Source organism: Ammodytes marinus (genome assembly GCF_949987685.1).
Source record: "Ammodytes marinus genome assembly, chromosome: 18".
Lineage (NCBI taxonomy): Eukaryota > Metazoa > Chordata > Actinopteri > Uranoscopiformes > Ammodytidae > Ammodytes > Ammodytes marinus.
Genome location: NC_137222.1, coordinates 4,202,350 through 4,220,378, shown reverse-complemented (window position 1 = coordinate 4,220,378; position 18,029 = coordinate 4,202,350). Strand labels below are relative to the sequence as shown.

The 18,029-nt window shown below is 39.9% G+C and overlaps 1 protein-coding gene across 1 annotated transcript in view; it reads right to left on the bottom strand.

The window, feature by feature from the left end:
* The window catches only part of LOC307265007 (netrin receptor UNC5D-like), a gene marked incomplete at both ends in the record, with an annotated part of 171,547 nt that extends 154,423 nt beyond the window's left edge, over positions 1-17,124 (bottom strand). Inside the window, one exon of the mRNA XM_080046577.1 lies at positions 17,040-17,124. Coding sequence (XP_079902703.1) covers positions 17,040-17,124 — 85 coding nt within the window. The remainder of the gene's footprint in view (positions 1-17,039) is intronic.
* Positions 17,125-18,029: the final 905 nt, after the last annotated feature.

Below are 18,029 nucleotides of genomic sequence, written 5' to 3'. Positions count from 1 at the left end.
TGTCTTGGACTCTTGGCCATCAATTTCTTACTTTGGGAGAGTGCCCTCTTGATCAAAGCCAGCCACCTTTACCGAGCCCTCATCTTTGCATGAATGAGAGGTTCACTGGGACAAAAAGCAGAGACATTGGAGATTAGGTGTGTTCTGTAAGGAAACCAGACAGTCCCAACCCTCATTTTAGAAGCACTGGCAAAAGGTTAATACTCCGCCACCTGCCAAGCCAAGGGAGGGAGGGAGGAGAAAAAGAGCAGGGGACCAAAGCTTTTAGGCATGCATTCCTTTAAATACATAATACATATACTCTATGTGTGAAAGATAAGATCTCATATGACTAAATCTGACAGAAAAGGCACAAAAGAAGGTAAACACTGTCATCTTTGCATCCATTGAGTTTCTATCCCAGAACTTTCTCGGTTCAAAACACATCAATAAATCTAAGTTCCTGAACTACAAATGCAATATAGAGCAAATTCAAGTATGCCATTTAATTGGAGACCATTTATCAACTCTGCATCTTTGGGGTGACGATTTATCAGAGAACTAGTAGAGCAATCTGGGCTTTCTATTCTTTCTATATTCAAGGAATAGGAATTCATCATGAAGTCTCTTGTGTACTGCTCGGGCTATGGAAGTATCACAAAATTATTTATTTTAGAAATGAGGTGAATTTCCAGGATGTCCGGTTCAATACGAAATGTTTTAATATTGTTGTTGCACATACTTCGTCTTGACAGAAGCAATGTGTTAGGTTAGGATAGTAGGGCTGGACTATCCCTCATCCACTGATAGGTTGCTTTAAATGGTCTGTGCTACATTAAACCTTTGTTGATGCCTGCACCATCGCACTAACCCCCCCAGGCCTGTGTCATTATTCACCTGCCCCATTGATCTGTTCTTCCTGCTTGTACACATGCGTTACCAGTTTTACTCAAGCCCCAACCTCAGCAATTTTTACCGGCATCCAATAAGGAAGTGACCTACAACTGTAGTAACCAGAAAGTGCCACTGGGGGTGGCGCCAAGACGAGCACTTTTTCTTTGACTCACTTGTTAGATAGGCCGTTTTCAAAGTCTTATTAAACCTATTTACAGCCTGGGCCACAAAACCATTTTAGTCTGTATGTTTAGGTAATATCTCCATGACAACACTAAGGGGGGTGAATTTTTTTGGCCCACGCTAGTTTTTATTCTTTTGGAGGTTAAAATGTATTGGCGCGATCTCTTGAGTGACAGCTCTCCGCCCGTTGTCCCTCACTTCGCCTCGGAGGTATACGTCAGCTATCTCCCTCCCCCCGACGTGACGTCGATTCCCCTTTTCGGCAAGAGGAGTGAGGCGGAGTAAAAATCTCACAAGATGGTGACGCGGACAAACCAGGATTATTGGATGCCGTGTGAATAACTGAGGTGAGCCCGGATGCTACATCCATATTGTTTACTATCTATGGTTTTACTATAAGGTCCCTATTAGTTTCTGCTACTTTTCTTCTACTTAACTTCCTGGCCTCTGGACTGGTTGTGGGTCTTTTATTAGTTGTCGTTTACTTAATAAACTTTCTACAAACTATTTCTGTGTCTCTAAGATTTATTATGTTCTACTTTTCAATGTGTAAAACGTATTGGCCCCAATAAGATTTAAACCCTTCACAGGGAGTCCAGTCTAGTGGTGTTAGCTGGAACAGCAGTGCCTCTGTTTCACCTTGAACAGATAAGATATGTTTCCACTTTCCTCAATCAAAACTTGAAGCCATGTCCTATAGCAGGAATAACTTGACTGCATCTTAAATACTGATATAGCCTAATTAAGCAGACTGGAACATAGGCTGCTCTCTGGACTGGGCCATGATAACTAGGTCATGACATAAATATAATGTCTAAATCCCTCTTTGGTGGAGCAGCTCAGGACCTCTGTGGACCAAGGGAGCCCGATGGATTCATGTGATATACAGATGCTTTCCCTTTAAAACGTTTTTGAAGGTACTTGTGTTCTGATTTCAGACGTGAAGAGGAAGTGGAATAGTACTCAGTACAGTAGTGAATGTCTTGTTTTTAGTTTGATTTTGTGAATGTTTTGTTAAATCTACTTTGTAAAGCACTTGGAACCATGTTTTTAAAAGTGCTATACAAATAAAAACGTTTATTATCATTTTCATTGTGGAGCAGTCTTATTTAATTAGTTAATGAGCTGCTGTCAGTAGTTGGAATCTATAATACAAGAGTCTGACAAAAGCATTTTGTTTACTCTGTTATCAGAACAGCTCCTTATTTCCTCCCAAAAAAAATTCAAAGCACAAGTTATGCCAAATGAGGCGTGGCCAAAGATGAAAAAGAATGCCTCCCTAGTGATGGCTCCAAGCTGCTTGTAATCAATGTATTTCTCAAAGAATAAGCAAGGCACTGTCCTCAATTGAGAAGGTGAAATGAGGAAAGATCCACTTAGTTCACAAACAGATTGATCCACCATGTTTGGCTGGTTGTTCCCGACTATAGATGAATGGTTTTCTGTTTTTGTGTTTATACGATTGATGTTTTGATTTTGAATTTTTTTAAACACTTTTGTGTTCACTTGTGGCAAAAAAAATAAAAAAATAAAGGTAAACGAGGATGACTTGCCAGCAGCCCTTGCCTTTAGCTAAAGGTTAGAAATATGACAACAGCTTAATATAAATAAAATATAATTGCCTTTGCAGTACATGCATTCATTATTGACGACTTTCTTTAATCGAATCTGCCGAGAACCGGCCAGAAAGAGTTTCAGGCAAGTGGTTTTTAATTTATGAGATGAATCATACTTTTGGTTTTGCAAAATAAAATAGCAAAGTGTTATTTAACATTTATTTCCCTGGCAAAACTCTCTAGCAGCTGCTTCTGAAGAAGAACACAATAAATATTTTATGATATATTTGGTTATAGTCACAATATGTTATGTTCCTGTCCAGTCTGTTTCAGTTACATTGTTATGATGCACTTCTTCACAAGGGAAAACAGTTGTCTGATGTTTTCTTTTTTTATCAAGAAAACTGTCATTACTCTTAAATCTTACAATTCTTATCTCCTCTGCCTCGATTGCAAAATCTAGAATTCATGAATATCCTCATATTTTTCATTTGGTGAGTTTTACAACTAGACACAAGTTGTCTCCTATGTCACTGTAAGTCTATTATCAATGAATGTGCCCTGGAGGCTAAACATCAAACTTGTGAAGGTGTAATATCAAACTGAAATTGGCTTCCAAACTTATAATGATTTCAGAAAGTCTTGCTTTTTTGTTAACACCTTGAATCAAAGTGAGCAAAGAGAAATCTCCCCATGTTGGCTGATGAATGAGGTATTTTTTTTCCAGCCCTTTAGTGTCTCATCATAAGTTTATATTATGTGATTTCCTACAGTATAGTTTATTACAATCAATAGTTCTATGTTTTGTTTTTCTATATTGCATTAAAGTAACACACCACAAGCAACTAAAGCGCTTCAGTGCAATACTTTACTCTTTGCAAGCCATCAAAAAAAAATGGCACAAGGAGTGAAGTGGAGCGAACATGCGAAACAATGTCAGACCTATTGCTACAAAGCTGTCTTCATTCAGATGATTTCCATTCACATACAGCCTATCACATTCTGTCCTACCACTTGTAATAAAGTATACTGTTTCTAAAACTAGCAAATAAAAAAGAGAGAAAGGACATGTCATGTCATGTCTATTTACCTAAACTTCAACCCTCTATGGTCGGCAACTGTTTAGTGTTTGAACTTGTGGCTTTGAAAATAAATTTCTTACAGCGTTTTGTCATGTCATACAGGAAAAACACAGGTGTAACCGATAACATTAATCCCAGAAGCGATCCATTTAAGTGTGCCAATAAACCATAGATGTGAGCCACTGACACATTGCACAGCTCTGTCTCTTCATGGTGACATGGCGTTTTCCCTTTTCTGTGTGTGCGTTTGTCTTTTGTGTCAGGTCAGACCCTTTATGCCACACCTGCCAAGACGTTTATTAAGTTTTGCACTAGCGTGAATCACCTGATTCTTTTTGTGCTATGACGCCTGCCACAGCTGCTTTGCATTAACTTGCCAGTTAAGACAGATGTTCTTTCCTTGTTGTGAAGTTGATTAATCAGTCTCAACACTGATGCTGTTGTTTGTCCCAATCAACTAAACCAAACTAATCTCCTTCTGTTCATGTTTAGCACCTTCCATCTTTGTAAACATTTGATTGCCTGGTTTGACTTTTTATTTTGGCATTTCACGAGTTAGGGCTTATTCTGCCTTCGGAGTGCTGAGTTAACTGGCTCTGACTGTCTCCATAGCACCAGGATTACTGCAATTACCAATGATAATGGTATAACATACACAGATGCACAGGATTCTGTGAGAGTACATTGATTAGCTAAAACTCTGAACAATATTCCTTAAATTCTCTGCTTAAATAAATGTACGTTACTCGTTAATAAGTTATTCAAAGTAGCTATTGTTGAAAAGGCATGTGCCATCTCAGATACATATGAACCGATAATGACGGAACGATCAAGATGTGTTGCTCTGGAAAGATAGACCAGTACACTAGTATCACCATCTTTACAGGAAATGGGACGAAACAAGCTTGTTCTGTCAATTGACAAAACAATTTCAAAGTAACCATCTTTCATGTCAATATTTTTTTTTCTTTCGAGTGGTAAAGGCCTTTTGACTCAAAAGAAAAAAAAAAATTTGAAAGGATGAGTGCACTTCTCATGAGTCATGGATACAAATTGTACAGCAACAGTGGGGAAGAAAACAAAAACTGAATTGTTTGAAATTGGTAGGTAACAGCAGTGATTATTCGTAAGCATTCATCTAGCAGAATGTTATTAAGTATCCTATAATGCAGAACAGAACATCCACTAAGTAAAGTGCACGGAGACCAGTAATTCAAAGTCCGGTTTGATCAAACAACTTCTTCCATTTGTGGCTATTGATTAGATTTAAGCAGTCACATTACATTATGTACTCTCCTTGGTCCAGGGGAAAATGCTGAGAGTATATATACAGAGACTGGGAGATGGGTCATGACATCATCAGGTTTCTGTTGCGTCTTGGGACTGTGCTCCATTAGCCCTGAAAAACAAACCTGCTGTTCCTGTAGGTCATCCTACACCTTGTAGGTCAGAATAGATGGGGCTTAATGTCAACAGTATCCTCCCTCTGTATGAGAAAAGGCTACGGCAGACACTATTCATCAGACTACGAGGACACCAAATACACCAAATACAGCAAAGAAGAAAAACACACACACAATCATAAACTCACTCATGTACTTATAGCTCAAAAAGACGGCCAATTCTGGAATATTTTGCAAAAGGTCAAAAGCCTGTAGTAGACTGTCCAGCACTTAAATGAGTCTGTTCATCATTGGGGTTTATTATCAGTAGGGACGGGAGGATATACCATTATTTTGTGATTTGTGGAGAACGAACTACACAATATATTGATTGTGGTGAATTTCTATTATCTGGATCCCCATAAATTGGGATTATCATGAATATCCTCTTATGACAGACTTGAGAAATATGTCATAATACAGTAGTAGAGTATCTATAACATACAGTCCTATAATGAAACCCTGATTTATTTAGAATTGAATTGGAAGACGAAGAATATGAAACAAAATACATATTCAACTCATCACTTGATATGGTGGAAAGGCTTGAGGCAGTGGTGGATGATGCCATCTTCAGTAACTAGCTACTTGTCCTTGAAGGCCACCGTAGCTTCTTTAAATTTGCCTAAAGAGAGGGGTTGGCTGGAATATCAAGAATATTTTGATGATTATCTGGATAATATTGTGAATCGCAATTATTTTGGACTGCATAATCCTGACATAAAAATGTCATATTGTCCAAGATATTTTACTGTAATGTAACAGTAAAAACAATAACAGTTTTGAACATGCAGGAGCCTTTTTTAAATCACACCATATATATATATAATATTTTGACAGTTTTGAATTTGATTGTTGGCATTCATTGGCTGAGGCTGAGGCTGGGGAGGCCAGTGTTATCGACTGACTATGGATCAGGACCACTCCAGCCTGTAGGCTATTAGGGGAGCCAGCAGTTCAGGCTCCTGCCCTTGCCGTTCCTTAATTGGTCCCCTCAGAATCCCCGGCGCACACAAACTTTACAATCACACTGGAAGATTATACTGTAGAGAAAAGAAAATCCCTGTGTGCAAGGCGCTTGGCATCGATTAGCTCACACTCTCACTACGGTTTGTTCATCAGTTTTTTTTTGGAATCTCATTTCTTTTCACCTGCAGATTACAATCAGTTGGGACGGTCTTTGAGTAAACCGTACCAGTGGAGATAAAGGGGAGCAGACAGACGAGAAAATGGCCGAAACAAATGGGAGATGACTCAGGACTGCCTACTGGGTAATTGGGTTTTATCCTCTCATTTTATCAGGGCCTTGTTTTGGATTACAGCTACAGAAATACACACACACACACACACACACACACACACACACACACACACACACACACACACACACACAAACACAAATATAGGAAAAGGGGGGAAAGGATACCTGGACATTAGCCAGATCCCAAGTTAACTGATTAGGAGTGGGAGAATTAGATTGCTGCTGCAGTCTCATTATGGTACTCTATGGATAAAAAGCGTGGCTGTTTTCAATGGGCTTTTTACTATAACCAATTCTGGTATCAAAGTATCGGACACAATCAGTCCACACAATGGACGCAAACATGTCAACAAGGGATTCTGCTGCCGCGGCTACAGCGCCGAAGCTTGTCTTATTATATCTTACACATTCTAATTCAAGGCATGTTCATTTCAATGTGACATTTCAATTTCGGACGCTTCTGCAATTCGGTGCTTTGAATATGGATCTTGTCAGTTGTATGTGTGCGCTCCGGTTGGAGACCACGACAGGCCGACAATTGCAAGTGTCATCCGGAAGACATACTGTAGATATCTTTGCATACAATACGCAGTATTTCACACCTATTTCTACAGGGACTTTTGACAACAAAGCGGTGCTGTTACAAAAGGCGCAGTCAAATGAGATTCACTTGAAAAACCAAATTCTGCATTCGTATTTTGCATTGTTCTCTTGACGTTTCGGTCCAATTGATACAGGAAATGAGTTTATTCCACCGAGCTTCTCGATGGAGCGATGCAGTTTGAATATGGAGCAAACGTGCCAGGAGAATGACGGACGGACATCTGCCAGACACAAAGCTATGTCGAGGACTTGTGAATAAACTGCACTCCCCGTGTTGATTGCAAAAGAGGAACATATCATCCAGTGCGACAGTACGGCTGTGTTAATGTGTTTTTAATCGTTTTTGGATGTCAGTGCAGAGCTTTATAGCTTGGAGGCACACGGTAAACCATTCAGACTGTGGCTACACAGAAAAACTTGTTAGGATAAATTAATTGTTGGTTATGGGGTCTTCAGAGGAATTGTGGGTAAGAAAAAAAAAGATTAAATAACACAAGTATACTTAATTATTTTTCGAAATAACAGATGTTTGTATAGTAGCCTTGGCTCTATACTGTAGATGTTGTATCGTCTTAAGCTGTGGGTTTGGGTTGGTCTAAACTGGCTAAGATGAAATGAAGCAGAAATAAACAAAGCTATGTATTGATTGCTCTGTCCATGTGGTGAAACAATAGTAGCCTTTAAATGAATGTGGCCACATCGATGCACCAAATAGATGTCATCTATCTTGATGACATAGGGGAGTCCTTGGTTGAAGGGGGAACCTCATCAAAGTTACACATGCATAACCTTGCAATGGCGCTCAGAAAAAAGAGAGCAGGAGAGAAACTACACACAACCTTACGCATGGATACACATTTAAATGCAACTGTTTAAGTCATTAACCAGTGTCAACACGCGGCACGATACGAAATTGAACATTGCTCGGGAAGATTGTAAATAAAATGGGATATCCGTTTTATCCACATTTTCCACTTTAAAAAAGAGAAACGCTAAAATAATTCTCATTTAAATGTAAATCGGTAGCACAAATAGAATTCTGAGTTTCTAATTCAAATGCTTAGTCAAACAAATGTGAGCAAGCAGCAGGGAAAAGGCTATGGGAGCTTATGCAGCTACAAACACAACAAGAAGAATTTTTGTCCTTCAACGCCACCCTTAGCTACGTACATTTTCCGAAAGGTAAGAGGTTAGCGAGAGAGCATTGCAAATCTAGAAACTCACCACTAGATGTCGCTCAATACTACAATATTACACGCTGTTATTTTAATAAAGAACAATGTACTCCTGTAAATGAACATGAACATAACTGAAGTCAGGGCTCTTGTTTGCAATTACTACTAGGCTAAGAACAGAAGAAGAAAAAACACCTTTCTACTGCAGCATTAGAAAGAGAGGTGATACTCTAAAGGTCTGACTGGAGAGTGACATTGCTTCAAGGAGGAAAAAATAGCAAGTAATGGCACAGTGAAAGCCAAGGAGGAGAAGGACAGCTGACCAGTGTTGATTGATCACAACTTAAAAGGGCCTAACAAGGGATGAAGAGAGGTTGGCAAAAGGCACAATATACATCATTTGAACTTGTATTTTAGCCCTTTTTTCAAATAATTCCTGCTTTTCACAGTCAAGTAAACACAAAACAAGGGCGATAGACAGCAAAAAAATAAATGGTTAGGTAAAGAATGGTGCAGTGAATCATAGTATGTTTTTAAACAGCTCTCCCAAAAACAGGTGTCCCTCTTTTCCCATGGCATTTACCCTTTCTGCTTAGCAAAAAGCATGTTTTTGTACACCAAACCACTTAAAATGTTATGACTCAAGCTCTCTCCAAGGAAAAGAATGGCAGATGCAGTGCCCGAGGTAGGGTGAAATCATTCACTCTAGACACGATGGTGGCAGTGGGGCTATGATCATTAGACACAATTCATAAATGTGTTCTGACTCAATTAGCCTAATGTTATTTTACTGTGAAAGGAATCATTATCAAGCATTAAATATTCAGCTTCAGTTATCTTCTTTAACTTTCAGAAAGACATGGTGACAAACTGACAGAATATTTAAGGTGTTTTTGACTTACACATCTTTTGCTCTCCTTCCCATCCAAAAATATGCACTAAATGTTTTAGTTAGGATGCTCCTAGCGACTCATTTCCCCGTTGTTTAAACAAAAGTATTAATTTAGACTATTTTACTACTTTATGCGCAAGAAAACACTGAGAAAACCAAGCCCAATGTACTTGACATTTAATTACTAACCAACTAGTATTTCTGGTGCAGACTAGTGAGATGGCGGGCGTTTACACGTTTAACCGACTTGTCATGTGCATCCCTAGTTTTAGTGTGAGTAACAATGACTTTGTTTTTAAGTTCTAAGTGGTCATAGTCTTTCTACATCTATTCTACAGGTGGTAGTTTCAGTTCAAATTCCGTACCTTAATCGAGGGATTTTGACTGAACTTATTGGAAGATAGGCAACATTATTTGGACCAAGATTTCCATGCATTTTCTTTAATCCAGATTTCATTGAGCATTAATATAGTTCATAATAGAGTTCACTCCGGTTCAAAGCATGCGAGTGATCATTCTTGCCATTTCATCACCCGAGCTGACACGGTGAAGACAGCGATTCTTCCGCCTTTATCTGAAGGACTGAACATTTCCTTCTGAAGAACACAGAAGGCATCTTCAAAGACCTACGGAATTTCCACTTTCCGTTTTATTTTATGAATGATGGAGCTTTGTTGGTTTTACAACTTGCAGTCGCACATGGCTACCGAGAGGTATTATGTAGGCTTCATACGCCAGGGGGGACTCTTAAAGCACATCCTGCATCTCTGACACTCACAAAAGCACCGAATGGCCATTGAGAACAGACAGGGCTGCGTGAAATATAGCCAGGCAGAGTACTTTTCTGCAGCTTGGGGTGTAATCTAATTTTTTTTCTTCTTTTTTCAGCTAAAAGGAAACGGGACAGCAAACCTCCCTTGGATTCACAAAATGAGGTCTGGCTGGATATATAAACGAAAGTGCACAAGCCACCCAAAAAAGCATCCCAACCATTAGCCACCCCTTTCAACAACACTATGTTCATTCAAACAGGACAACAGATAAAGCACATAAATAGAGCCACGACATTCATAGGATAGGATTACAGTTCATCGTAAATGAAAACAATTTCAAAAAGCTCATGCATTCAAAATGTGTTTGTGAACGCGGAAGCACAATTGATGGTCTGTTTTATCCTTTCAGCCAACATTTTACCACCACACCTTACTGGTCTCGTACCATTAAGAGCCGGACAAGGTCAGAGCTAGCGTGGTTGATGACTACCATACATACAGCCCCGACAGCGTTATGTTGCATGAAATATACATATGGGGGCTGTGTTGGTTATGTGGGGAAAATAATAGGGAAATGTTCACATGTTCTCTTAAATGGATTTCTTACAGTTGCCATTTTGCATGTATTTCCAATAGGGTTCAATCAATCTTGTCATGTATGTGCCGCAGTACTGCATGTGATGAAGTATTCCTTGTTAAACGATATCAACAAAGCAAAAGAAAACAAGCATTCATGCGGATGTATACATGTGTACTTTTCCATTTGTTTACATTGTGTTTTCTTAGTTGACACCACAACTGGTGCGTGAACATGTTCCCTTCGCCGTGTCAAAATGCAGCGGCAAACACACAAACACACACACACACACAAAACACATACAAACAAACCTTGAAACCCCCCGCTTTAATCAAGAATTCATTAAATATGTATTTGCTTTTGATTAATTTTAAAACTAATTCATCAAAGGTGCTCGCTTTTACTGGCAAACGGCTATGGCAGTTACTAATAACATGATACTTAAGTATTCTGCACTGTAACACCATCTCTCTCTCTCTCTCTCTCTCTCTCTTTATCTCCCTCTCTCTCTCTCTCTTTCTCTCTCTCTCTGCCTTCTCCTTCTAATGTTCAACATTGCCTCTCCAAGCTCAGCTCCCCTTTCTCCTACCGCTCAGGTGAGTTGAGAAATGATACCAGAACCAAACTACTTGTCACGGCAACAATCCACTGAAAACAAATTACGGCGAAAAAGCATTGCGAGGGAGTAGTGGACAACAAGAAGGAATGAAAGGACGGGGTATTTATGAAATATAAAAGTGCTTTTGAGGGAAACAAAAGCGCCACAATTTCACACTAAGAGCTGCTTGAGAAAGACAGCATTTGCTAGAGAGAAAGAGTGTTTGGCATTGGAGGTGAATGGTGTGTGGCGTGAATCTCGCCTTTGTGGCAATGCCCTTGAGTAAGCCAGTCAGGCATTGAATGGTGCATTCATTGTGGATGGGGCAGTTATCTCCAAGGCTTTTCCTTTCAGCGTATTAGAAAACACATGACAGCAATGCTAGCTCTCATCGAAAACAGAAGGCTTCAAGGCTACGGAGACGAGGCAAGAACCTGCACAAGCCGAGTGACATTTAAATTTTTTTACATGTATTTATGTATTTATAAAGCACCTTTCTTAACATGCTTACAAAGTGCTTAACACATGGAAAATAAACTATTTCCAGAAGACAGGCATACAGACCCAAGCACAGAAACATTAAAATATAAGAAATAAGAAACCATGACAAATAAAAGACATGGCAGTATTACAGTGCATGCATGCGCGCAGAGATTCGCTGCACATGCAACATATATGAATGATGATGAATAATGGAAGTATAATCACTCTATGTAGTATGTTACTATGAATACGTGCTAGAGATATCCAGGGACAATTCTAAAAAATGGTAACAGGCCTTCGGCGTTTTGTTGCAAGAAGGGAAGTATTGTGTGCAGATTAGTATGCTACAGCTGTTTAATGTACCATATAGATATTTAATCAGCATTGTTTAAAAAAAAATCTGTTTATAATTGCATATATTTTGTATTCTGAGCACCTTTGGGATTAATTAAGTAATATCTCATTTTAAAGCTTTGTTTATAGCTTATATGTGTACTGGAAATAGATGCGACAGAAAAAAAAAACCTAATCAAGACATCCCTAATGGATACTGACTCAAAACAATACAGTCGTGTCAGATTGTTATGTAGTCAGAATTGTACAACACAACACAAGACAAAAACCCACTTGCAAAGTGAAGAGGATCTCCTTTAAACTATACATAACCACAATGGAATAAAGCAAAACTATGAAGCCACATAAACAGACTTATAAGAAAAGCATTGTTTTTTTTTATTGGAGCGAAGATAAAGGATTCAGTTCCAATCAATCGTCCTCTCTCTCTTGGGAATACCGTGTACAGATAGCGTATGGATCAGATTCCAAAGTCGCAATATCCCATGGATAAAAACAAAAGCTATTTTATTATAGTGTAGAGCCCGTCACACTTTTACGAGTGTGTGTGTGTGTGTGTATCTTTCTTACTTCCAAACAAAATGTATTGTCTTTGAATTCTATTGCCAATTATTTCCTTTCAGACAACAGCTACTGGCGAGCTCAGTTCTCTCTGAATGTGGAGGGAGAAGGACGGTAGAGAGGGGGTTGGTGTGTTGGATATAGAGAAATGGGTTCCCTTTGAATAATGCAAGCGTAAAACTGGGCAATATGACCATCATGCGATCTCATACAGAGTAGAAACAAGTGTGGATTCCAGCCCAACTGTGCTTGTGAATTCGTCTCATGTGAAATGTCAGTTAAATCAAAGCCGGAGCTTGAGAAAGAGGCTGGCAGTCATTTTTTGGGGGGGATAAATAAAACATTGCAGAGATGACTCCATTGCCCTTTACTGCTGTCTCCCTCTCTCTTTCTGTGTTAGTATCTGGGGTTTTTCCCTCACGCCATGCTCAAGCCTGGATGCATTCTTGCTTTTTATGTTTGTTTGCAGCAGCTGGGGGTTCAATGGCCACCATGGACTGCAACTCCATGCAAGGGTTTGTCAAATTGATTTACATGAAAATGTCCTATATTCAGCCTCTGTCTGAAACGCTCCGTTTTAGAGCCCGTCTCATCAAGCCCCAACTTCCAAAAAGTCCAGACAGCTCTGATTGGCCATGAATATATCCACCCGGTTTTAATCTAACTTCCAATTAGATTCAGATAAATGGGGATGTGCTTATCACAGGTGGAGGTAGTGATACGTTAGGGTGGTAAAGAGGGGGTGTGGCTTCTCCCCTTATGACGTCATATTCTAAGTCTGACTGGGGGTTTTGAACACAGGTTTTCAGGAAGATGGAGGTGGAGAAAAAAAAAGATAGGGGCGGTTTATTTTCAAACTTTGGGAGTCACAGCAGGGACCCATATCAATGTTGCAAAAACTTGAAAAAGTGTATTTTGTACAACAGGTGACCTTTAACTAAAAGCTAATTTGTGTACCTTTATTTAAAAGTATCCTTTGTTTTTTTTCCCGAGCACTATGCATGACATTCTGGTTGAAGGACAGTAAGAGTGGCAGTTATCATTTTTAACCTGTACAATCTAACCTGTACAATGCCTTAAGGTCAATGAGGCATCTGTCATTGAGAATGGTATAATGGCTGGTGCTTCTCCCTTCGGCTTTAGCATGCGTGTAGAGAGTGGTCCAGGGCTGACCAATTACACGACTTTACAGCGTTGTCATGTCCGTGTCACAGCACAGGGCGTAACATTTATTGATTTCACCCAGATAACCTCATATAGTCCATCAAGACCTCAGTGGTGTTTTAAATCAAGCAAGTGCTGTATCCAATTAGTTTATACAATTTGAGCGTTGGGTTTTAAAGGATATGGCTATGGATATTATTCAGTTTTTTTCTTAGTGTTAACAAATCCCAGGAATAGACCAAAGCCAGCACTGCAGCAGTACATCTTTCCTTTAGGCTTTTGAACATGTACATCTTTAAGAGTGACTCTGTATATATGTAGTTTTAAATTTTTCAGAAGTGCTGAGGGAGTCACCATCGTTTTGTATCAAAAAGAGTTAGAAGTGCATTTGTTTAATTTTTTTTTAACCCTTTAACTCTTTGGGAAGCATAGCTCATTCATTACATTTCCCCAGCTGGTTCGATGCATTTGTTTGAGACTATTTTAACATGCGGATAAACACACATTTGGTGCCCTACTGAGCCTTTATGGCAGGAGGCTAACTACAGTATGTGGGATTGGCTCAATTTAGGGGCTGAAAACGTTCAAGGCCACTTTTCATGTTTTTGTGAGATTTTTTGTTGAACCGTTTTGAGGTTGGCTTCGGTTGAAATGATGCAGCAATCGAGCATTTTCTGAAATGATGAATAGCTCTTTTTCAACATGAATGGTTTACAATAAAGCAATGAGTTTTCAGTCATGTAGAAAAAAGCCTACCAAGACACAGTTCTTCTTCTTCACACATATTCAACGTGAAACAGAACCAAGCTGCGGTGCACTTGCTCTGTGCCAACCCAATGCTGCGTCACAGATCACACACTGCAAACACCTCTGCTATATCCACTGCTGCTTTGGGGTGCGTTTTCCTCACGTCACCACATGTCATTTCAGTGTGCTACGCTTTTGACACCTGACACTGATACATGCCATTCAGGGCATTCAACGGGTGCAGTTATTTCTTCATAGTGCCCTATGCTGTTAAGGAATAATTCACAGTTGCTATGGACCTACAGACAAAAACAATTGAATACTGTTTGGACATTACTTTGAAGGTATCAGGAGAGCAAGGAACTTCGGACTCATGTTTAATGTCTGAAAAAGACTCCAGGCAATAAGACGTGAGTAAGTTTGACCACAGATTTTCAGAGTAAAACAATGTTTTGCTTTAATCAATTCATTAATTTAGTGAGAAGTTGTGTAAAAAGCAGGATCAAGAATACCAAACTGGTCAATCAAGGAATAAAGACCTTCAAGGAGAATTCTCTGTTATTTCTGGAGAGTGACCTGCCCGCTATAACCCAACTTGTAACTGAAAGGCAAATGACCAACTGTAGGGGAGTCTGTAGGTATATGTGGCTAGAGATCTGAATTTTGATGTGTACCATTGCTCCATAACTAAGTCTTGCCTCCATGTTTTACATCATTGCCTCTGTTTTTTTTGTGGAGTCTGCCTTTTCCATTTCATCTCATTTCATTTCTGCATAAAGTATTTGACTGTTGACATCCATATTATTGCACGACATGAATATTTATTTTACAGCCTGGCAGTGGGCCATCGAAAAACGCAGGCACCACTTTAAGAGCTGGCAGACGTAGAACAACATAATACCTATGCAGCTTATGAAAACTACATTTTTGCAAGCACAGGCACATTTCACTTTCATGCACTCATAACATTATTCTTTTTTTGCTGCCAGGCATAGGTCACTGGAATATTTTGTTTTACATGGAATTGTACCCATTATGGAAATGCTGGTCATCTTTAATACAATACACAGGCAGTTTTGAAAGGGTATACAAAAGACTTTTCAAGCTAACTTTAAAAAGAATAACGAACAAAAAACTCCTGATCCCTTCACGCACGGTTGCGCCCGAAGATACATATGCTTAATCTAATATTTATGCTATGCAAATTTCCAAGTTGAAACTAATTTCAAAAACTTGAGATGCATAAATGAAAACCTTGGGGGTAGATAACTAATTGACTTGCAAATGAATCTTTGTTACATTGCCACGTGAGCTAAATGGATGTCAATAGGTCAGGACGGACGGACTCACCGGAGGAAAAAGACAGTATGATGCATTCGCTGACCAGACAGACACATTTATAGACAATGTGCAACACTAGTCTTCTTCAATGCTAACACCACAGAGTGCTTTCAGTTAAATAAAATCACAAATATGTGGGTTGTAACAAATGAATACACTTGGATTGTACAGCAAAAAAACTGCCTTTTGATAAGGCTGGTAATTGGGTATTCTCTACAGGACACAACACACTAGATCAAAAACTATCGTTTTATCCTATCTGGGACATATTAAGTAAAAAGCATTCCAAACCAGCTTTCAAAGCAACTAATAGCAATTAGAAGTTACAGAAGTGAGCACAGCCCTCAAGCAATCATCTTCATATAACCAACCTTGGAAGTACAATGTGTTCTGTGTGAAAATAATAGCTTGGGCTAACACAATCTGCAAAGTAGGACACAGAAGGCACACTAACAACTTCTATTGTACAATTTGTTTCCCCCCCCCCCCCTTTCCTCAACAGAACGACATATTCTCAGTGAACCAATTCTTGTAGTTAATGGGACCCTCTAGCAGCTAACCACATGTGGTAGCTTTTGCAGTGAAAACAAAAGCACACTTATCAGAATAATGAATAGTGAAACATTACATTCACAGTTGGCTGTGGTTAAGATACAGTATGTCGTATAGGCATAATGCTCTCCCTCTCCATTGCAATGAAAACGTCGCTAAGCGCAAAATAGTGGATTGCATATGGCCTTCTTCAATCTTGAAACCAAAAACTGACCTTACATTTATAATTGCCAAAAACATAACTCTTCAAATTAAAGCTCGACTCAATGTCAACATTCAAAAGCATTCATTTTGCTAAACAAAGAAACAAACACATAAATAAATAAACAAACACATTGCTCACACCAACATGCTGAGCCAGAGCGTGGCGCACTTAGAAATACAAACTTGTCAAAATGTTAAAAGACAGTGAAAACATGTCTGTAACAAATGTGTTTTGTTCCGGTGTCACATACACACCTAACACACGCACGCACGTACACACACACACACACACACACACACACACACACACACACACACACACACACACACACACACACACACACACACACACACACACACACACACACACACACACACACACTTACTGTTTCTACACACACATTGACTGGTTCCACACCCGGCGTGGAAAATCACTTTTTCACTCAATCACTCCACCAACTGAAACCACAGCTTCAAACGCTGTCAGTTGAGGCACGCGCACCTCTCTTCTCGAGTGTATTATTCCCAAGGGGGTGATGTTAGACCCCCATTGTGTAAAAAAAAAAAAAAAAAAAACATATCCAGCTTGTCAAAATAGTGTGTCTTTTCTGTGCTTACCTCTCGCTGACGCTGCCGGGGCTGTCAAACCGAGAAGCAGGAGGATGCCAAAACTCAAGTAGCATCCTCCCGAAAACTGTCCCATCACTGCTTCGCTCGTCTCCCTCCCCGCCGGGTCTGGGGGCACCGGCCGGGGGTCTCCGGCATCAGTAGTCTGTTTGGGGCTCTTCTAAACCTTCTAAAACACAGTGGACACCTCCCTTGCGAACAGCTTGGTCCAGTTGTTGTTGGAGAGTAGTTTTTTTTAAGTGTCCGTCGGGAGAGCCGTCAACCTCGCTGTATCGCAGTGCGGAGGGGAAGAGATGGAAAGTGGTGCGGAGCTTTCAACGGTCGGCACTCCACTCCGCTGCGCGAGACTATAGTGGAATAATTACACAGAGCGCGCGCGAGCCACCAGCTTTCGCATGATATTTGCCGAGAGAGGGAGAGAGAAAGAGAGACAGTGAGAGAGAGAGAGAGAGTTTGAGGGAGGGAGATAGAGATAGTGTTTTTGAGAGAGGGAGAGAGAGATAAAGAGCGAGTGAGTGTGTGTGAGAGAGGGCGAAAGAGAGAGAGTCTTGTTCAAACCCCCGTGGACCTGTTGATAAATTACGAAGGCGCTTGTGTGCGGGTGTGCGCACGCGCCAGACAGTGTTCGAGCGCGCGAGCCTGTAATGAGCAGATGGAAGTAAATAACGTCTTTCAATTATCTCCCTCCTAATGCACGATTTTTTTTAGCAACACTCGGGCGTGTTTTTTGTATCACAATGTGGACAATGAAGTGACACCATTTTGCCTTGAAGCTCTTGCCAGTGGCGTTGTCTGGAAAATTACCTTTTTACTAATTAATGCCCATCTTCAGCCTGTGAGCATATGGACTCTGATTGGTGTCCTATGGCAAATTGCTGGCAGGCAGTAGCTCAGTTATTCGATTATTTCTTTCCAAATGCCCTCTTTTATTTGTTATTTTGGAATGATCAGCATCACATTTATGATTGAAAAAGTACCACC